Here is a 27,039-nt window from a genome sequence, read left to right on the forward strand (position 1 = left end):
CAGAACCTGGCAACTCGGTGTTGCCAGGGAGAGAAATAAGCAAACAACGTTAGCTCGTTTTTCCCTTAGCCACGCGCTCCCATTATGCCAACGGAGGGGGTCAAAAAAATGACGACAGGGGAATCGCTGGAAAAAAACAACGCCACTTTCTACGTCGGTAGGTGAGTAACGACACATCAAAGATAACACTTAAAATGTCCGGATTTCTCCTTTAAGTTATCTCCATACACTTTTTGAGTTTTTTCATAAATTAACGCCCTACTTGATCATACTGCAGCATCATCACACAAAAGCATCAAAAGTAGCAGATCCACAAGCTCAAAATGCGAGTTTGTAGATCTGCTACTTTCTCTATTTTTGAATTTGAATCCTGAAAAGTAACAGTTTTGGACATAATGAGGTTTCCACCCGACAGAGACGATTATGTTAAAGTTACAAGATATAAACATAATGAAACAACAGGCACTTACGTTCAGAATATCATAGGCTACTTCATAACAACAGAAGGAAGGAATAAGGATGATAATATCCAGAGGTTAGTTTCTCGACTAAACTACAACTGGAGCACGAATGACTCTTGGCCAACCCTCTATCGAAGAAGTAGAGACATATAATGAGACAGTACACGATGAGGATGTAAACACTTTACATTGACGTTCACATCACTACACTTTCACTTTGAATTACCAGAGAAAGTAGGCTGCATTTACTCAAGTAATGTTGGCTGCTTTTAGAGACAATAGAGCAGGGGTGGGCTATACTGACTTCAATAAAGTGAGTGAAGGGCCACATATTGTACAAGTGAATTGAAACTTGAAACACATAGTGCTGAATTATGTTAAAACTGCATGAATTTGGTAGACATGCCAGACTATCTTTACACATTTTTTTCAGCTGTACTGTACTGTATCACTCCGGTGTACTCAAGGTTACAATGAAAAGATCACTTAATAAAACAATACACGTCAATGCCGTATCAACTTTTAAATGAGCCTATACATTTATACAGTATCTTATCTGATATTACGCACCACTCCATAGGTCACTGATAAAACACATTGCATTATGTTATAAATATGGACTCAAGGCTGACTGCTTCACTGTTACATTATAAACATATAACATTTGAGTACATACGGATGGAATATGGAATGCAGGTATGTACTCAAAGGTAAATATTAATTCATATTAATTGGAGTCGAGTTAAATTAATTTGTCTCAAAACCATTAACATATTGCAGCCTTTTAGAATGTAGATTTTTCAGGGGGGTCATCTTGTTTTTCTTTGAGGACTTCAAGGGCCGTATTGAGATGGTCAAAGGTCTGGGTCCGGCCCTCTGGCCATATCTTGCCCATGTGTGATTTAGAGGTAACCTACTCTTATTTTACTACTACTCCATTTTTCAATACTTTGTACTTCCACTCAACTACACCTCAAAGGCAAATATTGTACTTTTTAACTACAAAACTTTAGTTGTATGTTACTTTGTAGTTATAGATTATTATTACAAAACAAAATGAAAAAAACAATTTTATACTTTGAGTATTAAAAACTAGCAGATCTACAAGCTGTTTTTGCTTTTTTTTGCCTTCATTTAGCAACAACAGCAGCGATATGCATAATAACTGAATTTAAAGTTAAGTGCTTACTTACTTGTAGGCTAGGGGATGGCAAGATACCCCAAATAACCCCCATTCATCAGTGAAAGCCCTGTTCTCCCTCCCACCCCCTTAGCACAAACTGACTGTCCTCGTCTGCCTGACGAGCACCCACCCCTACCTGTGACCTCTGGACTGTAGAGCTCACAGGTGTAGAGTCTACAGTGGCTGTGTCCACCAAATAGTTAGTATTGAAACTCTCTGCATGCAGATGAAAACGCCACACGTGAACGCGCAAGCTCAAAATAAACGCTCAGTGTCTCATCGGGCTGCCGGGTTTTCCAAAAACAGGGTGCTACCATTGTGAACAATCTAAAACATACACTAGTGTGCTTAGGAAAAAATAAATAGTCATGTTGGACACGACACCCTTATCGTTGACCAGGTGAGAAGCAGCTGAGGAAACTCCACTCTGGTAAGGCTGCAGGCCCTGCATGTGTTGTCATCCTCGGGGTGCTCAAAACCTATGGGTGGGTGCTCAGAAAGTCTAGTCAAAGTTCAGTGTGACTCACTATGCCACAATGCACCACTGAGCAGCACATGAGGGCATTCCTGCCTCTTCAGTCTGCGACCATTAAAACATACTTAATTTACTTAGTTGCTTAAATGATTTGATGGTGCCCACTTCACATACATATTCCTTATGACGTGTACAGCTGGGTCACTGGTAGCCCATCGACTAGCCCCGGAGCTACCGGAGGTCAGGTCACAGAGGAGCCACCAGTGGTGACATATTATAGCATGTACTGTAGGTAATAGGAGAGGCAGTAGGCCTATCAACTGAGAACGAGGGTGTCTATTCCCAGCAATCATCCCTTGGGAGATGATTGCAGGTGGAGAGCAGAGCAACAGCTACCATCAGCTCCCAGTACTCCCAGCGCACGACTTAACCCAAAAGCTGTGCTACTCACACAATGAGTTGGCAGAGCCCGGGATCGAACCCAGATTGCTCTACTGGATGAGGATGACAGGTGTGAAAATAAAGTGAAATATGCTTAAGAACTGTGCTGTTTGACATGCATTCTCTCATTGATTCACCCATCATGCATCAACAAACCGCAGGATTGAATAAAACATATCAAACAATTATTGAATGTGTAAGTGTTAGTGATATATGTGATATTTCACATATACGTTTATGAGGGTGCAATTTGTGAAAAAGGGCCTATATGGACTACTTATTAAAAATAAAGACATGGCTATTGGATATAGCTGAACTAAAACAAACCTGTATTAGTCTACTGTATGAGCTGAAACTTGCAACTACTACTAACTATAGAATGAACCGTTTCAACTGTTGTATATAGACAGTGTATATAAATTCTCTTCCAGTTTAATCACTCTAATAGTGTATCAAATCACTGACAGACTGACAGTGTAGTGTAAATCATTAGCCTTGGTTCTAACCATCAATAAACACGTTTACATTATTAGAATAACAAAATGTTTCTTCAGCGACAGACAGCGAGTGTCTTGGCTTTTGGATCCCATCTCCCACACAGCGTCCTTTAAATCCCATAGCTAGGGATGAAGGTCGGCTGCAGACAGTATCCACTAACTAAACAGTGCTGATCAGTTTGTCTGCCTTACCCCCGACGGAGGAAGAGAAGATCTACACGTTCTCGATGGGGTGTTCCCATCAAGGCGTGGACGCGTTGTCCAACCTCACAGGAACATAGTAGAAGGTAGACACAGGCCTTTATTGATCCCATGAGGGAAATTCACTATCATGGCAGTTAGAAACACAGGACAGATGCAGAAAAAATTGATACAACTAAGAATACATTTAAAAAAAAAGAGTGAACAGGTTAATGTACACAGAGATTCAGGATCCTGCTTAGCCTTATGACACACTTGGACCACCAGGGATTTGCATGTTGTATGAGCTATTAACAGGAATTAATATACAGCAAATGTGTATAAACATATACACATGTATGAATGTATATATAAGTGTACATAAACAACATAGCATACCTATGAAAACCACTCTATTGAAGCCAGGAGAGATGTCTTCCTTGCATCTTGTTCAGGTCTGGGCCTGTACTGCCACACTGTGGCGGTACACTGTAATGACCTGAGTGTTACAGTACATTTATCTCTGGGTGTTTGAGTCCTTTTGGTTCCACTTGTACACTCAGTGTTAAATGAACACTCACAATTTTGCAGTATAAAGATAAGAAGCATTTCACACATCATGGAAATTAGAAGAAAATAACTCCCAGTATTATACAACATTTATTATTTATATCAGGGCTATTAATGGCATTATCAAAGTACATCTTAGACGTTAAACTTATAAATCTGCATGTACATAGTTACAGTTATGCTTTAGAACAGTCAGAGTCAAGACCAACCATGGTGATTCAGAATGCACAGGAAAACATGGAGTGCTAATTTGAACCTTCTCAGGGACACTTGTAGAGTTTCATTAACACTCCAGTTGGACAGTTCAGAAATGTCCTGTCCACTGGAGGACACACAGTTCAGAACGTCCTCTTCAGAGGATGGGTGACAGTTCAGAACTTCCTCTCCAAAGGGTGAGAGACAGTTCAGAAGGTCCTCTCCAGGGGATGGGAGCAGACGTAGGCTCTCTTGTCCAGCACCTGCTGGGCGATCTTCTTGATGTTGGCATCGTTGTTCTCTGGTGAATCTGGAACGAACAGAGATCATCATGTTACAAAGTATGCCAGACCTTAATACACACTCAGCCATGTTCTTAAATAGAAACTTTAATGAAATCTAGTTTGTTTGTATTTTTTCGACAAAATAGTGGGTAATCGGTGGTCTAGGTCTCTCCTACATCGGGATCGCCATTGGACCCCAAAAAGTGGCATTGGTTGACCAGGTGAGTGCATGAATGCTTCATGTTGTACTCACGCTTCTGCAACTGAGTCATCAGGTAGTTGTTCTTGAAGAACACCTCACTGCAAAATGTATTTGCAAGCAGCACCTGGACGATTGGAGAAAAAAAAAGGAAGTTTAAAATTCACGTGAGTGACGTGTTTTGGAAATGCCATAAAATAGAGGTATTTTGGAAAAGGATAAACAAGAAAATGCAAAAGATACTGGGATATGAGGTTAGAATGGTCTGTAAGGTACTGTATTTGTGTAATTTATTGGAAGAAATGTACAAAGGGAGGACAGGTATTTGGTCAAGGCAGGTAAGAAGACCATCACAAGGAAATGGGGTAAGGTAGAGCCACCAACCCAGGAACAATGGGAGACTACAGGAATAGCAAATGGAAGAAAAATGTACTAAATGGATAATACATAAGAACTCAAACAGTGATGAGGACTAGGGTAAGGTCATCTGAAACAGATGATAGAGCTTGTAAGGATGTAAGACTAAACTATTGAGACTCCCAATCGAGCAGTTGCCTTTTCATGTTTTTCTTTTGTTTTTTGTATTATTTTGTTTTGTTTCGTTTCGTTTCGTTTTTTGTTTTGGACTTTTTGTCTGTAACTAAAAAAACAACACAACTTTAAGTGACCAAAAAAGAAGAAACCTTCACGGGAGTGAAACTATTGCTAAATCCTAGCAGGGTGCACGGCATATCGAGCTGCTCTGGATAAGAACGTCTGCTAAATGCCTACATTGTAAAAGTGTAAATTGGATCCTGGTTCGACATGAGCCATAAGCTTAGTGAAGCCCTCAGCTTCCATAATAGAGATCAGTTGCATTAAATTTGGAAATATGTTCACAGATTCAAATCTACGCGATCAATAGCTCATGAGCAAAACATTGTTAAAACACAGACAACACATCGTAGTTACTGCATATTCTTGAGTATCTCTTTTCATACAGTCCCTGTGCTTTTGTTAAGGAGCTACAGTATTATGTTCATCCTTACGAGCAGTACTACAGTACTACTCTGAGCTAGATAAATAACACTGGTCTCTAGGTACAGTCTGCTGGGAGACCATTGTACACGGACCACCACATCACAAGATGAGTTCGTTTTTGATGTGTGTGTGTGTGTGTGTGTACCTCATGGTCGTGGTCTCTCAGTCCTATGCTGATAGATCTTGTAGCTCTGGACAGCACAGCGGTCATGGCGTACAGGTTGATCAGAACGTCCGCTACTCTCTTCAGCACCAGCTGCTCGTCTACGATGGTCTGACAACACAGAAGATGAGGGAATTAATATACACACCGTCAGTCAAACCAGGATTCATAAGTAACACGTCCATACCCACATTTCCATCCAGGCTGCTGCGACTACAGATCCCATAGCCTATAGAGGGATGATGACTAATAGATCCCATAGCCTGCAACCACAGATCTCATAGGAGTCTGTGGCTAAAATGTTAATACAAAGCTTAAAATTGGACAAAGAGAAAAATCCTTTCTCCCTGCTAATGATCAATGCACAATTGCAAGTTCAGATCAGCTGGTCTACCCACTGAGGAGAAGAAAATGGATGAGGACAGAAGGACAGAGAGTTTCTTAATTTTATAGTAGAAATTATGCATCGGCTGAAACAACAAGTCATCCCAGAGGTCTACAGTACGTTTATCTGATAGCATTGTGGTTTTGTCACACAGGGCATTTAACAGTTTTGCTCGATGTTTATTTTACATTCCCGTACAGCGCAGTGGACACCTACTGCACACCTGCAAGGTTGTGAAATGAAACGTAATCACATCTTTTTCATGTAATGGAGCGAAAGGTTTGACTTCAGAACTTATGCCCCAGGAGCTGAATGTTATACAGCCTTTTTCTCTTGTCCACCATAATAAATTGTGAGAAGTAAAACCAAATCAAAAATCCTACCTTTCCATATCGGTAGAGCAGGCTCTCTGTGGTTGAGCCAAAAAAGGCAACATTCTGTTCCAACTTCTTCGCACTGTCCTGTAAGCAAAGTCATATCAAAAGCATATCGTCAGTCAGTCTGTCGGGTGGAACCCTCACATGTCCACCACTGTTACCTTTCAGGATTCAAATAAAAAAACAGCAAAAGTAGCAGATCTACAAGCTCAAAACGTGTCGCTTCGCGCCACGTTTCCAGCTTGTAGATCTGCTACTTCTGATGCCTTTGTGTGACGCTGTAGTATGATCGAGCAGGGCATTAATTTACAAAAAAAACACAAAAAGTTAGAATATGGAGATAAGAGCGCTGCCCGACAGCGACAATATCAAACTGGAGGACCTTGACAATAAAAGGGTTGGGACCCACTGCTCTTCAACACCCAGACGGACGGCAGAGATCAATGTCTTACCGTCAAGCTGGGATGCACCACTCCATCCTTCCCTGTCAGACCCAGATCCACACTGCCTCCCATAGTGTCCTTCAGCTTCTTCCCCAGCATGCCCAGAGCAACGCCGATATTCCCCTTCTTCATCTCCCTAAAAGGAACACAACGTGTACAATAACAATCTGAAGCTACATCCTGACGGTTCAGTCAACTCTATCGATGTACACACGTTAATAGAAAGAACAGGTGTGTTGATACAAAAATCAACACAGAAAGAGGTAGAAGTCCCACACATTGTCTTCACTTACACATTTGTATTATCATATGTATTTATATATATTCTAAATACAGAGCGTTTCAGTCCAACTGATCATCATAGCTGATGAAGCAGTGGCGTCCCCAGGAATTACATTTAGGGCAGGCGAGATTGTTTTTTTGCACCTCCCCCCCTCTATTACCCCCAAAAAAGAAATTTCAGCTCAATCGAAAATCGGCGATCGAAAACCGGCGAAAGTGCCCGTTTTCAAGATGTTTTGGCCATTATCTCTGGAACGGGAGGTCCAATCTGCTCAGTTCAAAGCTTGTTGGATGCGTGACTTTGAGGACACTAAGCACGCAATGACATCTTTTCAGGTTATTTGGGTTTTCTAGGGGAGGCGAGATCTTAGTTGGGCAGGCAACCGCCTGTCCTGCCTCTACAGTGGGTACGCCTCTGTGATGAAGGTCAGTTGGACCGAAACATCTTTCTGTATAAAAAAATATTTCGTCTTTTTATTTGTAAGTGCAGACGGTGTGCTACCTCTTTTTAAGTCTGACAAATGTACAAAGGGTCCGTTTAGTTTGATGTTTAGTCAACTGATTAGCAAATCCTTACTTTATTTTCCCTGTCAGGATCTTGCCAGCATACTGCATTCCAGTCAGTGCGATGTACATCCTGAGGATTTCATTGGTCCCCTGTAGACAAGCAACAATCAATGCACATTACATGGCTTGCTCATGTTACTTTCAGGTGACAATGTGTATGTTTATATCGTGACTGAGGGTCAGGGTGACCCTGATAAAAGGTTTATTTCTCACTATACCATGAACAATCCTCGAGTATAAATATGAAGTGCAAACAAATATTTTTAGGGGAGCTGAGAGTGTTTCCACAGCGGAGAATAGGATTTCCGTCTTAGGAGAACCGTCTTCGCTATGATGAGTAGCGAAAGTGTATTCTTTATTTTTACTCAAGTCGAGAGGCTGTGCTACCGCCGGTAGCACTTCACTCTTAACTAGACCTGAGGCCCAGTCTACAAATGTCTTCAAAATGTTACAAATGTTTGGTTAAATATATATATATTCTTATACATTTGCTGTATATATTTCAAAAATAGCAGATCTACAAGCCCATAGGTGCCGCGCTATGGGCTTTTATATCTGGGGACGGGTTGCAAAGCAGCGTGCCAGATCTCAACCAATATAAATAGTTTTGGGGAGGAACGCGGCCGCAAAGCCTAATATTTGATTGTCAGACATCAGCGCTACACAAAGCGCCGTCACTCGCGGTACGGGAGAACAGTCTGGTTGAAACGCGTGTCTTTTAATGACTTTTTCTCACTCGCTCGCGTCGCCGGCAGTGAGGACGGGGTGATAGAAGGACAATATCAGTCACCAGTTACCAGGGTGTTTTCAATGAGTCTAACTAAATCTAAATGATTAACATTAGAGTTGCTACGATACCAGTATCAGAAAAGCTGCCGATACCGCCTAAAATACTGGTCTCAGTATCGGCGAGTATGCCAGTCTATGCCATTCTGATACCATGTAATTTATCACAATGTGATATTTCATTTACAGTCATATTTGGAATGTTTCAGTTGATGTTGCACGACTGTTTTATACTCTTACTGTACTATTTACTTTATTATTTTACTAACTTGTAGCTGCACATTAACAATTATCAATGGAACTTTGATTTATTCCTAGATCAGTCGTTCTCAAACCGTTTAATTCCAAGGACCACCATAACTCTGAGAGTGTACAAATTAGTTAGTTCCATGTGTATACTCTCAGAGTTACAGACCTGTAAGGGTCCATTTGGAACCCCCTCAAGGAACCCAGATGGTCCCTGGACCGCACTTTGAGAACCACTGTCCTAGATTCGTTTTAATTACAAAATTCTATCGGATCGGTACTACTCGGTACCGGTATCGGGAAGAAATAAATGGTATCGGTACCTCACTAGATCTACAAGCTCATAGCGTGGCACTCTGTGCCGCGCTATGAGTTTGTATATCTGCTATTTTTTTAATAGCCAAAATGACACAGATGCGTTCCCGGTCTTAATCGGTTATTGTCATAACAGTGTTGTGATGGTACCTCAAAGATGAGCAGGATGCGACAGTCTCTGAGGTAGCGCTCGTACGGATAGTTCTTAGTGTAACCCAGACCCCCGAGGATCTGCAGAGCCTCACTGCAACAGATCCATCCCCCTTCTGAGCTGAACACCTGTAGAAACATGGGACACAAATGTGATCTAAACACCTGAACGCACACACGGGTGTCCTACATGTTGTTCTCAAGCTGTTTTTGGCTTCAGTATTTGTTTCCCCGATTTATGGATTGTTACCCGACTACAACATTCTGCTTAGAAAACCATAGCTAGCATTATGAAGCTATGAATGAATAATTAGCCACCCTTTGAACAATATAATATAATTAGACATAAGAAATGTAGTGAAACCTGGTGTATTTTAAACTGTGGCCATAACATTTCAGTAAGTGAGTCCAGTCTTCACGTCGATAAGTTCAAATGTGCAAATAAGTATAGATTTCTATACATTAACAGTTGTGCTAGTCAAGTAAGTTATCGATTTGATTTGGTTTAACACTTCCGCATGTTCACATAAAGTTGGTCAATGTTTGATCATTAAACATCACAGTAAAATGTATTCTTCCTCTTCTTATATTTTCCACTTTCTCTCACGTACCCCCCTGTAGTGCCTCCACGTAGGGATACACGTACCCCAATTTGAGAACCAGTGTCCTATGATTCTGTAGGACCAACAGAATCATGCCATTAACTCTCTCAGTGCCAGACCCCGAGTTATCCCGAGTTTTAGGGTTATACCCTCAGTGCCAGAACGAGAAATCCCGAGTTTTTAAAAATAAATAAAAAAATAAAAATAAAGTTTTTTTTTTTTTTTTTTTTTAAGTGTTCAGAACCCAAGATATCATTATCTGAAGATTTGCAGCTCCATCCACTCTTTGTTTAACCTATAACTGAAAAAGGCTGTATCTCGCTTCCTAAGCACTTTTTTTTTTACTTTGAAAAAAAAAAAAGAAAGAAGTTGGCATGGTTCGCAATAAAACATTTTTTTCATTGGCACTGAGAGAGTTAACAGGCGTTTATGTAGAAGCAAGGTGTTCAGCAGGTGTTCTGACCTTGACCATGGCAGCTTCCAGAGAGCAGTCAGGGACACCTGGCCGGTCCATCATGCCTGCTGTCAGGTACGCCATGCTCTCCATCACAAAAGCATTCTGGGCCATCACTGCAAACTTCTCCTACAACACACACACACACACATACGCCACAGCATTGCAAACTCCTCCTATGAGTTTCTACGATGAGTAGAAATGATATTATATTTCATTCCTTTTTTTTGTATTTCTACCACTTAAACCCTTTGCACCAGAACCCTATTCTGGTGTAAAAAATCCTGAACATTTTAGATTAACAAGCTCAGAACAAATCGCGCTGCGACATTTTGTGAGCTTGTAGATCGGCTATTTTCTGCGAAGAAATTTGGTGTGTGCAGGAAAAAATCTATTCTAGAACATAAGCCTGGGGGACCCCAGTCAGTACAGGGTGTAAGTGGTTAAATGCCCTTTTTTTTCCCTGTGTGGCTGAAATAAACATTAAACATTATAAACTTGCCTTACCTGAATCATGCCGAATTCACTTAGTTTCTTGTTGAACTGTTTTCTAGTTGCGGCATATTCTGCTGTCAGCTCTACAAAGAGACAGTTTCATCAGGAGAGAGAAATTACATTTGATCCCCTCCTTTAAAGTTTACACCATTCATTAATGATTGAATTATTAATGTACTGTACATGATAGAAGAAAGAGAGAAAGGAGCACATCTGTTTGTAAGGGTTACAGTAAAAATCCCACAAGGTGCTCTTTGGTACAAATGGGTGACTAAATCGATTGGCAAAAAAGGGAAGAGGCACTCTTGTGGAAAAATATAAAAGCAGTGGTGTAAAGTAACTAGGTACAACTTTGAGGTATTTTTTACTTTACTGGAATATTTCCAGTTTTCAGTACTTTTACTTCTACTCAACTACATCTCAGAGGCAAATATTGTACTTTTACACTACAATTATTTGAACACTTTAGTCACTAGTTACTTGGCAGATTAAAGTATTACATTATAAAACATACATTAACCACTTCAGCCCAATTTTACACATAGGCTATTTGAAAATAGCCGATCTACAAGTTCACAACGCGACACGTTGTGAGCTTGTAGATCTGCAATTTTTCAAACATTTTAGTACTTTTACTTTTGGTACTTTAAGTCTATTTTGATGCAGATATACAAGCTCATAGCGCGGCACCGAGTGCCGCGCTATGAGCTTGTAGATCTGCTATTTTTGAAAAATCTTGAACTTTTTTGTTGTTGATTTTATTCAAAAAACTGTTAGGATTTAGAAAACATTTTTAAGAATCGCCTCAGGTCTTAGTGGGTAAGTACAAAATGTGAGTACTTCTTCCACCACGGTATAAAAGTAATTAAAAGTCTAGCTAATGCATGGCAAGAATAAAAAAATACACATACGCGTTGCGGCAACAATGCCTTCATCAGGGTGACTAAAAGAATGTGCATGATGTTTACCTATGAGTTTCTTTATCATTCCTGCCCCAGCACTGCCCATACTGAACCTCCCTGAGTTCAGGATGTTCATGGCGACCTGGCAACAACAAATATGAGGTCAAATGTTGATGTTCTGGCCCGTATCTTGTAACAATTGTCCAAATCTGACAAACAGTATGGTGTCATGTGTCGGTGTTCTCATTTATTTTCATAAGAGACAGCCGGTTACCTTGAATCCACCACCAACTTCTCCAATGACATTCTCCACTGGTACTGGCACATCCTCATACGTCACTTCACAAGCTGATCAATAAAAATAAATACAAGGTTATTAAGCATAAAACCAGCTCTATACTGTAGTGTAGTCTACCAATGGGCTCTATGGACATCTAAGCAGTCATATTGAAAATAAATTGGGCCTCTTCCCTGCTTCCGTTTGTACACTGCTTCCGTTTGTACAATTATTGGGGTCCTTGAAATAAAATAAAAGTTTGAGAACCAATGTGCTACACTAAACGGAACAGAGCCTTAATTAGTAAGATTGGTAACACCTCTGAAGCAAGGAAGAGGCCCAATTTATTTCCAATGTCTGCTGTGCATAGAGCCCATTCCTACACAAAAATCGGGGAGTCAGAGAGTGTAAAGGGCCAGTCACACCAAGCACTATTATCACTATACCGTTCACCATTGTCTTTGTTATAGTTGTGGTGTGAACTCTGCCATCCACTTGAGTTAGAACTAGGTATTGAGCTCAGTGTGAACGGCCCTTAAAAATGGATCAGTGTGTAGCAAATTTTGATTTAGTCATATATTTGATTTGACACATATCATTTAGTCATATTTTAGTCATTTGAAATGTTTTAGTTTTAGTTGAATTCATATTATAAGATTTTTTTAAATCTAATTTTAATCTGCAGTTGATTTAGTCAAGAAAAAAATATTTTGGCTGGCATTGATGGCGTCGTAATGGATGATTTATACTTAGCTGTGTGTGCCGGAAACAGCTGATCTACAAGCTCACAACGCGTCGTATTTGTCGATCGGCTATTTTCGGAGCGTGACACCCATGTGCAACCAAGCATAAAAATACTTGTCTTAGTTCTACTGGATCTCTTCTCCACTAGTCCCTCCCTAACATTTTCATCTAGCTTTTATCTATTGATGAAATTATCAATATATGTAGTCATCAAAGCGTAATTTTTAGTTACTAGTTTTTATTTAGTTTTCGTCAGTGATAAAAGGTAGTCGACGAAGATTTTTCGTCATTGTTTTAGTCGACGAAATGAACCCATTCAATCCGGGAAGGCATCTGCAAATGTCTTCTAAATCCAAATAGGTTTCTGAAAAACTCATGTTGCTAAATATCAGTGCTGCTCAAACCTTTTTCATGTCAAAGACCCCCAAAATTATATGTAACTGGCCACCGACCCCCATCTCAAAATATGTTGTTCCAGGGACCCCCAGAAGCAAAGATTTGAGTTAAATGTTCGCTTAAATTTTTTTAATATATATATATTCAAAGATTTGTACACATTTTCACGATTTAAAACAAAAAATAGTAGATCTATAAGCTTGTATATCTGCTATTTTTGAATAGCCAAAGTATAAATATTGTTATAGCTAAAATCTAAAATGACACAGATTGAATGGGTTGACGCTGGTGTGTAGTTATCTTACTGTTGGATCCTCTGATTCCCAGCTTGTCCTCAGGCTTGCCACTGGTAATGCCGCCGTACGCTCGCTCCACGATGAAGGCAGAAATCTTGTCTTTCTTCACGCCGTCCTTGTCGGTCACCTCTGTCCTCGCAAACACCGTCATGATGTCTGCCATGCCGCCGTTGGAGATCCAGATCTGATCAATACGCAAAAACACAAAACGACAACGCAGAATCAACACCTTGCAGAGTTCAAGGCAAGTCTAAATCATTTCCGAGTACAGTACGTGCTGTGGCCCAAAGTAAATGCACCAAAACGACAATAAAAAAATAAAAAATAAAAAAGTTTTTTTTATTTTTGCTTAATATTTTTATATTTACAAGAGAATTGTGTGAGAATCGTGTGAGAATCGTGATCTCAATTCTTATGGAGGAAAATCGTGATTCACATTTGAGCAAGAATCGTGCAGCACTAATATATTATTGATTTCAGCTGTTACAATTCCACACATGACCCGCTTTAATTACTTCAGTCTATATTAGAAGCTTAATGACTAGTATTAAAACTCTATTGTCTTTTTTATGTCCAATATATTTGTATTTAAAGTTGTACAATGCAAAATCACAACTAACGATTTTTAGCAACCTCTGCTGGTCACTACCGTCACTGCATAGAATTTCCGTAATCCTCGATTACCCAGAATTCCATTCGTTTTCACCGGAAGCCGGAAGCGTTTCAAAAAGCGATCTTTTAATTGTTTTATACTATCTACGGATCGTTTCTCTTAGCCAGTGGAGCATTAGTTACCATGAGCTGTGCTTTCTTTTTCTGTTCTTTTTCGATCTTCCAATCCTACATTACAGTATCTTAAAATCAGCGTGAGGTTCCTTTTTGTTAATAGCGCGGTAGTTCCTGGCCAAACAAGAAACCGTTGCGGTAGTTCCTGAGGACGTCGGCCACGACGTCATGACGTTGGCCAGGAACGTCATTTTCCCGGGAAAGTCCCCCCCGTACACGTTCAATAGAAAATATATAAATAAAAGGCTTCCGGGGGTGAAATTCACGGAGTGGGTGTTGTGAAACTTTTGCCACTCGCAAAAGATATACAATTTAACTTTAGTTTTGTTGAAAACGTTACCTAGTATTACTTTAAGTTCATAAAGTTAACATAAGTATAACTAAATGCATTTTAAATTAAATAAAAATGTTACTTTTCAGGATTCCAAATAAAGTTTCAAAAAAATCTGGATTCCAATTCAAAAATAGCAAAAATAGCCGATCTACAAGCTCAAAACGTTTTGAGCTTGTAGATCTGCTATTTTTGCTACGTTTGTGTGACATAGAATGGCCCAACAGTATATGCAATGTGGCCCTCTGGAGTGAGTGTGGAAATATAGTGGCCCTCTCCATCATCAAAGTTGACCACCCCTGACCTAGACTATGTTTTTATTTGTATTTATTTTTCTGGGGAAACCCAGATCGTCCCAAAGCAGACGCCAGTGAAACAGTGAGTCTTACTTTAGAACCGTTGAGCAGGTAGTGAGTCCCGTCTTCAGACAGAGTGGCACGGGTCTGGATAGAGGCTGCATCACTTCCACTGAAATGGTCATTAGTGAGAAATAATGAGAAATGACGCTCATTGTGTGCCATACAAGCAATGCAGACAAACGTTCCAGCACCAGGTTCTAGATCAGGGGTGTTAAACGTTTTTTTTTCAGGCCAAGGACCCCTTAGCTGAGAGTGAGATGAAGCAGGGACCCCCGCTACATATTGTATAAAATTGTGTTTCAGATTAAACTTTTTCATAGATTTCATAGAGAGCGTCATAGACAGCACTATCACCTGTAGTGTGTAAATTCATGTTTTTTGTTTACACGTCATCTTCTCTAATAATATATTGGATTCATGTTCATTTTCAGACATTTCACCACTTAAACCCTCAATACTTGACCTTTGGCTCTGTACTTGGTCTGCTCTTTTTCCCCCTCTACACCAAACCTCTTTGCCAAAAATACCCGATCTACAAAATCGGCTATTTCCGCTTGTAGATTTTCGGCTACTGTTCCCCTCAGAATAGGGATGCTAGGGTTGCTATTGGTTAATGAAAATCAAAAAGTCCCATCACACAAACATTTGACGGCCCCCTTGCAGTAACTCCGAGGACCCCTAGGGGTCCCGGAGGACCCCCTGTTGAAGACATGCGTTCTAGATGTTCGTTTACCTTCCCGGTTCAGTCAAGCAGAAGGCTGCTACGTGTTCTCCTGAGGCCAGTTTGGGCAGATACTTCTGCTTCTGTTCCTCACTACCAGCTATCAGGATACCCTGGAACACACAACATGTTTGACGTTATATTACTCACAACCTCACTTCAACCTCACACAGCAGCATACATGCTAACAAGAACTGTGGTTTCCTCTAGCCGTGCGTCATTGAAAACACTCAAACGGCGGTTCTCAAACATTTGCATGTCAACTGACTCCCTAATTGATTAGGCCGCGGACCCTCCACCTGAAAATATTTTGTGCCAGGGACCCCCAGAAGAGAATATTAGGAAATAGGTAGCTGATATAATGCACTTTTACCTTAGCGCTAGGTATATACTCTTGGTTGCTTTTTTTTTTTGCAGAAAATGCACTTAAGACTTCTGGTGATTAGTAGTTTTCGTTCCCTACCTATGTTGAATAAAAGCGTCTGCTAAATGACTGTAATGTAATGTAATGTAATGAAATATTTGTGTTTAAAAAAAATCTAAATTATGCAACATTCTCCAATTTCTCCCCCAGATTTTTGAAGATAAAAAAAGCAGATGTGAGCTTGTACATCTGCCATTTTTGGATAACAAAAGTATAAAATATGGATAAAGTGGTTAAAACATTTTGCTGGGGGACCTCCAGGGACCTCCAGGCCCACTGGGGGTCCCCGCACCCCACTTTGAGAAGCCCTGCACTAAAGGAGAGCAGGTTTACCTTCAGACCGATGGCTTGGTGAGCAGCCAGAGTGACAGCAATAGATCCATCCAACGAGATGATCTCTCCTAACCGGGCATACATGGTGTTGGACAGACCAAGACCACCTGCAGACAAAACAAAATATGTTATCATTGATGTCAAGCTTCTTAATAAATAAATGGAGTAAAAAGCCTGATTTATACTTTGCTGCACACAGATCGGCTATTTTCGGCAACGATATAGAGAGCGAAAAACAGAAAATACATTAGCATTAAGCCCTGAGGGACTCCGGACAACCATATAGGGTTTTAACCCATTTAGACCTGGAAAGCCTATTATGTTGTTATACCTTTCAATCCGAGGAAGCATCCATGTCATTTTAGATACCGTTGCAGTCGGGCAGAAACCCCTTATCTCCATATTCAAACCTTTTGTGTTTTTTCGTAAATTAACACCCTACTTGATCGTACTACAGCGTCGCACAAAAAGCATCAAAAGTAGCAGCTTGTATATCTGCTACTTTTGATGCTTTTGAATTTCAATCCTGAAAAGTAATAGTTTCGGACATATGAGGTTTCCACCCGACAGAGATAATGTGCTATAGCAAAAAAAAAAATTTGAATACAAAAAAAACGATTTTCAGAAAACGGTTAGGATTTAGAAGGTGTTTCTAAAACCGTCCGGAGGCTAAAAGGTCTTACCATACTCCTCAGGGACCTGGATGCCAAACAGGCCCAGCTCCTTCAAGCCGTTCAGGGTCTCTGCAGGGATCTTAGCATCATGGTCGATCTTCGCCGAGTCCACTGGAACAAACAACATGACTGTCACATCAACGGTCGTGTTTCTCAACCACTGGTCCATGGACCACTACTGGGCCACAGCATAAATTACAACTGGCTCATAGGAAAATGAAAGAAAATCGTTGAACTAAAAGGTTTTAGTGTGGCGAAGAAGTGCTTGAAAAGAAATATTAGGATGTATGAATCAATGGAGGTCTTCTCTCTCACCCTCCTCGTTGAAGTACTTTTCTACCGGTGCCACAAACAGGTTGATCTCCTCCAACTCCTCATTTGAGATTTCTGGGTAGGGAAAGACCTCTGCCTGGAAGACAATCACATTGTTTAACAAACAAACACACACAACCACACACACACACACACACACACACACAGTATGTTCACAAGTATTCTTGTGAATCTGTCAGTCACAAGTAAAGTACTTGTGAAAATGCCAGTGACAGTAGGTGTGCGGCACAAAATGCACGAATGACATAATTATGGCTATTATTAGCCATAATACTCTACTCTCCCACCCTGCATTGACCACTTTCAACCTGGCATCGCTTTTAAATACATTTTTTTTTAAAAGAACCGATCCACAAGCTCACAACACACGGTTGGTTAAAGAACTCCAGACAGGACCTCTGCACCTCGGTTTTATAACTATCTGGCCGACTATCACAATCAACTGACTGACTGTCTGTCTGTCACAGACTCACAGTGATAACTGGGACAGGTTTAAATCCAGTTTGGATCAAACTTGACAGCTGAGTTGGGGTGAATTTAATGTATTAATTTATTTATTTTTGGCAAATCCGTCAAAGGTCAAAGTTACAGCGCAAGACGAAAGTTTCACCCTATATTATTGTACATGTCATGTATACATGTAGTATTGTGGGGGTGTGGTTTGCTATGGTGTCAGCACACAGTCATGTCAAAACCGGTGCAGCAGGATACTGTATGTGAGGAATTTACTGCAGATGTCTACTAGTAGTCTATTTTTTTCCTTCTTTTTAACCACATTACTCACATGTGTGTGTTGTCACTGTATCCTACTGACTCACCTACCAGTGAGGAGCCCTTGATCTGTACTCTTATGTATGTTGGGTTTGTTCTTGACTCTACTCTTACCTGTGCCCATCTACTGATAATCTTTTTCTCCACAATTTAGTCATTTTTGCCAATTTGTGTGTCGTCGCCTCTATTAGTATTCTACTGACTCATCTGTCAGTGAGGAGCCCCCACTGGGAGGACGTAGACCCTTCGTCCTAATCCTCCCGCCCAACACTCCCTGCTGACAGGTGCCGCCCCCAGCCCGTAGGAATACATGCAATGATATCGAGGACACTTTGACACTAACTCTGGGGGAGCCCGGGATCGAACTGGGAACCTCGCGGTTCCCATCCGGCCGCTCTACCGGCCACCTACTGCTATGACACCTACATTTTCCCACAGGGATCAATAAAGGTTTAACGCTAACTGTGTCATTTAGGTGTTTCTGTCAGCTTCTAGTGTCCATGCTGGCACACACAGTAACGCCTAAATGAAAACACCCACAACCCACAATACCTTCAGCTGTGTTTATGATGCATCAACAATGTGTTGATCTCATGACACAGCAAGACAGCATGTAGCATCTCCTCTGGTACATTTCTATATTTAGTTGACCTCATAATTTACTGTGGATGTGTGTGCGCACGTGCGTGAGTGCGTGGCTCTTGTTTCTATCATAATGCAAGTTGTTCAATGTTACGTCAACCAGAAATGGGCTTAAACATTTCCACGAAAAGGTCAACAAGAAGTTTCCTAGGATCTAAATATGATTGTCTCTACCCATAGTCTGTAACATACACAATAATATATATATATGATTTCTTTTTTTTAATGGCCTTAAGTCATGTAAAGTATACATGATTTGAGCTAGTACCCTTCAACTTCTTGTTTATGTGATGACAATGATTGATGGACAACTGCAGACATTTTACTGGGGTCACATTGCATACTAATTATACTGTGCTAATAGTAGCCTACTACTGGACATGAATCTATTAAATAACGTTATACTAGTGCGGACTACCTGAGTACAGTAACAACAGAGATATGATCACATATTTCCAGTTTCCACCCAACAGCAACAATATATCGAAATGTGTAATTAATATATATATATATATATATATATATATATATATATATATATATATGCATACAGTAATGATAATGATCATTATCAAAATAACAAATCATTATATAGTGCTGCTTACCTTGTTGATATATGAATATACATACAGTAATGATAATCATATTAATAATAAACCATTGTAATAGTGCTTAGTGCTTACCTTGTTGATATATGAATATGCAATTCATATGTAATGATAATCATAGTAATACTTGTTGATATATTAACATACATACAGTAATGATAATAAATCATAATAACAATGCTTACCTTGTTGACTTGTCCCAGGAACAGATCTTTAGCATATGCTAAGTGTCTGGTAGTGGATCTAAAAGTCCTCCTGTGTTGTTGTGAATGAAGGGCTGGGCTCCCGGTGTGTTTCACATGACAACTCAATGCTTTCAGACGCTTACACACCAACACAACTCTGTTTGTATTCATTATGAATGACTACTTATTATTAGTATTATTCTGACCTGATATCAACTCCTCTGACTGTCTGTCTGGGGCTATCCCTCTATGGTCTGGGGACCTTTCGCCTACATCTGTCTCATGATGATGACGTCATTTATACACACATTGAGTAACCCATAGACACTGGGGAACAGCGGCGCCCAGCGGTGGAGTTAAGTAATGGAAAAAATCTTCACCAAGAGCTAGTTCAAATTCAAGTAAAAGTATCAATACTAGGGCTGTCATTACAAATTTAAATTGACGATTAATTATCAAATAATTGCGATTAACAATTTAATTGTGTGTTTGGCATATTGAACATTGGAATATGAATATGTGGATACGTGGATATGAATAAAAACGTAATTTCTCTTTGCCTTTTAGGCTCCATAATAAAACATTGCAGACCTGGGGCAGATATGACTAGCCTGGTAAAGCCCCTCCCTCCGGAATTCTCATTTCCATTTATACAAATGAGATTTCTGGAGGGAGGGTTTACCAGGCTAAGATATGACAACTAGCTGAAATATACAAAGAAATTACTGACTTATTTAATAATTTTCAAAACAGTAGAAATAACTGATCTACAAGCTCACAACGCGTCGGTGACACGCTGTGAGCTTGTAGATCAGCTATTTCAACTATTTTTTGGAAACTGTTTGAAAATGTATGGACATTTTTCAACATGGATACGATTATGACGATTATGCAAAAATAATTGCGATTATCTCTTGCGATTATGTAATTGTTGTGACAGGCCTAATCAATACTGTAATGTAAAGGTCCAGAATTCAAAATTTACTTGAGTAAAAGTACAAAGTACATCAAAATGTACTTAAAGTGCATCATTGTGCATAATGTCCCATTTCACAGTAGATCTTTTGAAAATAGCAGATCTACAAGCTCACAATGCGTCGCATCGCAACGCATTGTGAGCTTGTAGATCGGCTATTTTCAAATGGCTGAAATGTATTTAGGGCTGAAGTGGTTAATGTATGTTTTGTAATAATTATCAAAATCTACAAAGTAACTAGTAAAAAAAGTAAACTTTTCAAATAATTGTAGTGGAGTAAAAGTACAATATTTGCCTCTGAGATGTAGTGGAGTAGAAGCAGAAGTACAGACAATTGGAAATAATCCAGTAAAGTAAAAAATAACTCAAAATTGTACTACAGTAAGTAGCCTACAGTACTTGGGTAAATGCACTACACCACTGAAAATCAAGCAGATTAAAATAAGATAGTTTAGCCTATATTCATAGTTCACAATTTCTAATGTTTTTGCTTTTTAATTTCCTTTTTAATTTTTTTTATGAGCTTCTAGGCTCTATGCACAGCAACTCATTGGAACGAAATTGGGCCTCTTCCATACTTCTTCCTTCACTGGTCTTACCAATGATACTAATGAGGCTCTGTTCCATTTAGTGTAGCACACTGGCTCTCAAATGTTTTAATTTCAAGGACCCGGGGACCCCCATAACTCTGAGAGTGTACAAATGGAACCAAATGGACACATTTGGTTCCACTCTCAGAGTTACACACATATACATAGGTAGACGCCTCCTCCGGCTCTGAGGCGTCTATCTCGGGTGCCATTTTGGAGAAGGCAAGCTTCCTGACTACTGGCCAATCACAGCGTGTATTTTCCAGGCAGAATCTAGTTGTCTAAAAATATAACAGGATATTGTTATAGAGCATCGCAGTTCCCGCCCCTTCCGGGTTCCACCGCAAAATACTCAATGCATTTTTCCCATTGACATTTCCAAAAATATTTATATCAATTAATTTAAGCCTAGAATCAAGCCATCCAGGGTCCTGGTGAATCATGACCATAAAACGTTTGATTCTGTGATTATTATTTTTTGAAAACGGCAAAACAAAGGGTATTTATTAAATATAGTATATCATATAATTAAATATAAAATAAAAAAAATCACAGAAAAAAACGTTTTATGGTCATGATTCACCAGGACCCTGGATGGCTTGATTCTAGGCTTAAATTAATTGATATAAATATTTTTGGAAATGTCAATGGGAAAAATGCATTGAGTTTTTCCTTCCGGCACCAGGAAGTGGGCGGGAACTGCGATGCTCTATACAGCTAGATTCTGACAAGTCCCGGTAAAGACGCGCTGTGGTTGGCCAGTAGTCAGGAAGCTTGCCTTTTCCAAAATGGCCGCCGCGATACAGGTCGCTCCAATGAACGCAGAGGCCAATGAGGTATCTTTATATATCTATGGTTACACAACTCATTCAACCTTTATTTATTTTCTCGGGAATACATTGAGGGCAGGGCCCTCATTTTCAATGATGCCGAGATTACATGTGAGGGACCATTTGGAACCAGCTAAAGGAACCATGAGGGTCCCTGGACCACACTTTGAGACCCACTGGTGTAGCAGAGTGTTTCCAGTAAGCCAACATGCACAATATCAGCACCCTGACTCTGTCTCTGTTTGAACAGAGCCTTCAGTATCATTGGTAACACCTGTGAAGGAAGAGGACAATTTATTTCCAATATATTGCTGCTGTGCGATCATCTGTTCATCCCCTACCCCAATCATTGCTACTACTCGCTTACGCTACAGTGGTTCTCAAACATTGTCATGTCAAGTCCCAAAACTTGACCATAGACCCCCGTGTGAAAAGGTTTTTGTGGTTGGAGTTAATGTTTACTCTGCTACAGGCCTACTCTGACCTAACACTTGTAAGATAAGCGCATCTGACTCACTGTAAACATACTGTAGGCTATGCGGCCTCCTCCATTTGACAGATCACGTTCTTCATCTTCACGTTTTATTGTCTCCGCCACTGCCGAAAGGCATGGCGAGAGTATGTTTTTTGTCTCCGCCAGGCCGAAAGGCATGGCGATGGCGAGAGTATGTTTTACCCCTTCTGTCCGTCCGTCCGTCCGTCCGTCCGTCCGTCCGTCCGTCCGTCCGTGTGTGTGTGTGTGTGTGTCATTCTGTCTGTGTACAGCTAATCTCTGGCACCGTTGGCTTGATCGCAGCTAAACTGTGCACACACACTCCCTGGATGCCAGAGCAGAACCTCTATCCCAAATTTTTCACATGGGCCTTTTATAGCGGCACCAGGAGGCCAATTTGTGCAAAACACATTTTTTGACAGTACCCCTACAGATTTTGTCAAAGAAATCCAGCAAATCGGTACACAACATCTCTATAGTAATTAAACAAAACAGGTCTTTCAGATTTCTTCATATTCCATCCTGATTGGCTTCCAAAGTTTGCAGGAGTACTCCGTTTTGAACAAAATGCCTCAAATGAACACAGAATGCAATTTCCGTGAAACTTTGCACACACATTCCCATTAGGCCGAGGAAGAAATGGCATTTGATTTTTCATTTTTCAAATCAGCCTCATGGTGGCGCTATAACAGGTTGATTCGTTTTTTTTAACCTATAACTGCACCGATCTGTGTAAAACTCTGTATGCACACTCTCTAGAGGCCAAGGAAAAACCTTTGCCCTGCATTTTTCACATTTGCCTTTTATAGTGCCACCAGGAGGCCGACTTATGTAAATATATAATAATATAATATTATTCACGCGAATCGATACACATGATCTCTATAGTCATGTGATCAAGACGGATCTGTTTGATTTTTCATATTCCATCCTGATTGGCTAAGATTGACATCTAAAGTTTGCAGGAGTGGGCCGTTTTGAACAAAATGCCGCACATTATGAACGCAGCGTCCGATTGCGGTGAAACTTTGCACGCACATTTGCACTACGTTGAGGAACAAATGTCACCCTTTTAACATTGCCCTATTATAGCGCCACCAGGAGGCCTATTTTTGCACTTTTCTTTTATATTACTCATACAAATGTTGTCCAAACATCATGCCAATCGGTACGCATTCTCTCTATAGTCAAGTGATCAAGATGATTCCATCCGATTTTTCATATTCCATCCTGATTGGCGAATTCCGAACATTGCTGGCCCACAATAACCTACCTGACCTGGCTCCAAGGAGCACTTTTTCTAGTTGAGTTTGTTTTTAATTTCTGTTTTTAACCACACTGTGTATTCAAGTGGTACTGGGCTTATTTGCCCTACATTTTGTACATATGGCGTTATTGTTATTGTGTAGGCCTATGTGAATATTGGTTTGCATGTGAAAATTGGGTTTTCATACATACAATGGTACATGTTGACTTATAGGGCCTCCATCCCCCTTCTTTAATGCATTGATGTATTTAATCATACCAAATTGGCCATTGGTCATGTGTCCTTGTGTCTGATGTCAACAGCTGCAATGCATTGTGTGATCATGTTGTTTTTATAGTATGGATGTCTCTTTGTGTTCACTTCAGTCTGAGGAAGGGCGAGAGCCCGAAACGTCACAGCAGCACTCAGGTGCAATGAAAAAAAATCTAAAACTGGAGCCCACAATGTGCGAGCATTCTGTTTTAGTTTTCATGATATATTTGTTCGCTTAACACCTGCCCAACTTTGGGTATGGATGTGCATGTCTTTCCTGCCTTATTATTGTGGTAATCGTGTACCTTACCGTGTGTGTGGTCTTAATCTAGGATCATAGCAGGTAAACCAAGAACCTATCATCAGTCTGTACAGTATAATATCAACAACAACAAAAATCTGCACATTGAAACTATACACACTATACACTACAAATGAACCTGGCATCTGTCTACATAACATGCTATCTAAATTACATTTTAGCTGAAAAAAACATAATCGGTCGATCACTAAGGAGTACACAAGCCAACTGTAACGACAACAAAACACGCACGCACGCACGCACGCACGCACGCACGCACGCACACACACACACACACACACACACACACACACACACACACACACACACACACACACACACACACACACACACACACACACACACACACACACACACACACACACACACACACACACACACACACACACACACACACACAATGTGCCTGCATACCCACAGTACAGCAAGGGCGCCGATACTGTGGGTGCCTCGGGGCTAAAGCACCCACTGTGGGTGAGGAGCACCGACTGGGTGCTGATCAAAAAAAATTAAATAAAAAAAGTTTGGCCTGGTTCAGATCGCCACTGAATAAACCGAATTAACCGAAATAAAGTTACAAAACCCCCCCAAAAAAGTAAATTATCCGGCCAGTGTACAGTGACGCTATGTTGACATCATCCAGGCGGAAGTCGGGTGGAGTAACGTCATCGGGTATTCTACGTGATGGCATCATAATGTGCTTTAAAATGAAATTTAACTAAGCAAAACATCATTCAGCAACTTTTAACCACAATTCCAGCTGTTTTGAGTAACTTCAGAAGTTTAGTTGTCAATCCTGCTGAACAGAGTGTCTGCTGTGAAGCACAGAGGATTGCCACAACCTGCACGGACTGGGATTACGCTTGGCATCAATTGGCCTTGTTTGGCCGACCCAACTCATCAACTTTGTGGATTTGTCAAACGTTTTGGGACATTTGTGCCACTGAACTGAAATGTTCTGCTGGACGCTGAATCTGAGTGGAGGAACTGAACGATACTATCATGCTGCTGTTGTAGTGGAGAACAAGGTGTACTCCTTTAAAGCAGGGGTTCCCAACCTTTCTGATACCATGGACCGGCTGCCAGCTCTTGAAAACTTTGCGGACCGGCAAGGAAATATATTAACATATGTCACATATATGATAAACATATATGTTGCATATATAAAAAAAGATATGTCTCTACATATATGTACAAATATGTACATATATGTGGACATATATGGGACACATATGGACATATATGGGACAAAACATTCCTGGGTGTCTTCACCGTGGACCGGTGGTTGGGAACCTCTGCTTTAAAGGATCCTATCCTGGCAACAAGGCTCAGATTGATGTGAATGTCTTCAACATAGTGTCTTTGCGCTGGATGAAGTTGCCCCCAGTGACACCTGGAAGAGGAGAGCATCACCTTAGGGTTCCTTCCTCGCGCTACGGCCACTCAGCTGTGCTGATACTGTAGGAGATGTCATCTACATCTGGGGAGGGTATCCTTACTGCACCGTGCATTATGCATTTGATGTCGACTCCCACAGATGGTTTAAACCCAAGGTTTCTGGGACTGGTCCAGAGGGGAGGGAGAACCACTCAGCCTGTGTCTTAGGGAAGGTCATGTATGTCCATGGAGGAAGGACACAGATGACTGGATGCACTAATGACATCTACAAGTTGGACACCACCACGATGGTCTGGTCTTTAATTCACACCAGAGGTACTCCTCCACCTCCTGCTTCAGAATGTCACTCTGCCACCATCATCGGACAAAGATGTTTGTATTCGGGGGTGATGGGCACCAGGACCACAACATCAGAGTGTTTGACACAGAGACCAACTTCTGGCTGAGCATGCCTTCTGCACAGCTTCTTTCCGAAGGACACGAGGCTCATTCAACATTTACCTACAATGGAGAGCTGTATATATTTGGTGGCTGCTACTGGGACCAGACCTTCAATGATCTGTGGAGATTCATTCCAGAGACCTTGTGGGAGATTGCATCCTCCTCCTTGGAGGCAACACGCACATCTTAGACTTAAGTCCTAGTTTGAAGATGTTATGCAAACTATCAGTTCTGCAGTACGGTCTGGAGCTGTCTGAACTACGACATGACATCAGGCGGGAACTGGCAGCCATGACAACCAACAGCAACAGGAGAAACTAGAAAAAGTGCTCCTCGGATCACAGGTCTCTACCAGGTCAGGTAGGTTGTTGTGGGCCATTAATGTTCAGAATTTGCCAATCAGGATGGAATATGAAAAATCAAACAGATCCGTCTTGATCACATGACTATATAGAGATCATGTGTCATTTGCGTGGAATTTGGATAATATCTGAAAGCTTAATATAAAAAGAATGGTTTTACATAAGTCGGCCTCCTGGTGGCACTATAAAACGCAATGATTCATGATTTGGGGCATTGTGTTCAAAACGGAGCAATCGCGCAAACTTTGCACGCACATTCGCACCAAGTTGAGGAACAAATGCCACCCTTTCAACATTGCCCTATTATAGCGCCACCAGGAGGGCGATTTTTGCAAAACTTTTTTTTAAATATTACTCCTACAAATGTTGTCCAAACATCACGCAAATCAGTACATATTAGCACTCCAGACAGTAGCACTGCTGGAAGTGGAATAGGTTAAAATAGCCGAACGGTGGCACGGTGGCGCAGTCGGTAGCGTTGTCGCCTCACAGCTAAAAGGTCCTGGGTTCGATTCCCGCCGGGGACGCTGTGGGCGCTGGGGGAGTGTCTTCTCCT

The 27,039-nt window shown here is 40.7% G+C and overlaps 1 protein-coding gene across 1 annotated transcript; it reads right to left on the reverse strand.

The window, feature by feature from the left end:
- Positions 1-3,380: 3,380 nt before the first annotated feature.
- acad9 (acyl-CoA dehydrogenase family, member 9) lies at positions 3,381-19,816 on the reverse strand. The gene is made up of 18 exons (XM_080423155.1): positions 19,553-19,816; positions 17,329-17,422; positions 17,023-17,124; positions 16,340-16,446; positions 15,595-15,695; positions 14,892-14,970; positions 13,395-13,569; positions 11,947-12,020; positions 11,739-11,814; positions 10,783-10,853; positions 10,285-10,404; positions 9,220-9,348; positions 7,733-7,812; positions 6,883-7,009; positions 6,437-6,514; positions 5,651-5,779; positions 4,540-4,612; positions 3,381-4,312 (listed from the first exon to the last, which is right to left on the reverse strand). The coding sequence occupies exons 1-18, from the start codon at positions 19,721-19,723 to the stop codon at positions 4,212-4,214; spliced, it is 1,887 nt and encodes a 628-aa protein (XP_080279281.1). The 5' UTR covers positions 19,724-19,816; the 3' UTR covers positions 3,381-4,211.
- Positions 19,817-27,039: the final 7,223 nt, after the last annotated feature.

This window comes from Gymnoscopelus braueri (assembly GCF_963280865.1).
Source record: "Gymnoscopelus braueri genome assembly, chromosome: 3".
Classification (NCBI taxonomy): Eukaryota; Metazoa; Chordata; class Actinopteri; order Myctophiformes; family Myctophidae; genus Gymnoscopelus; species Gymnoscopelus braueri.

Excerpts from the sequence above, each read along its gene's own strand:
- acad9 (XM_080423155.1), bottom strand. The coding sequence starts at position 19,723 with ATGAATACAAACAGAGTTGTGTTGGTGTGTAAGCGTCTGAAAGCATTG. Across the intron at positions 17,423-19,552 it reads TCCTGGGACAAGTCAACAAG|GCAGAGGTCTTTCCCTACCC; the intron begins GTAAGCATTGTT and ends ATTGTCTTCCAG. Across the intron at positions 7,010-7,732 it reads ATCCTGACAGGGAAAATAAA|GGAGATGAAGAAGGGGAATA; the intron begins GTAAGGATTTGC and ends TGTTCCTTTTAG.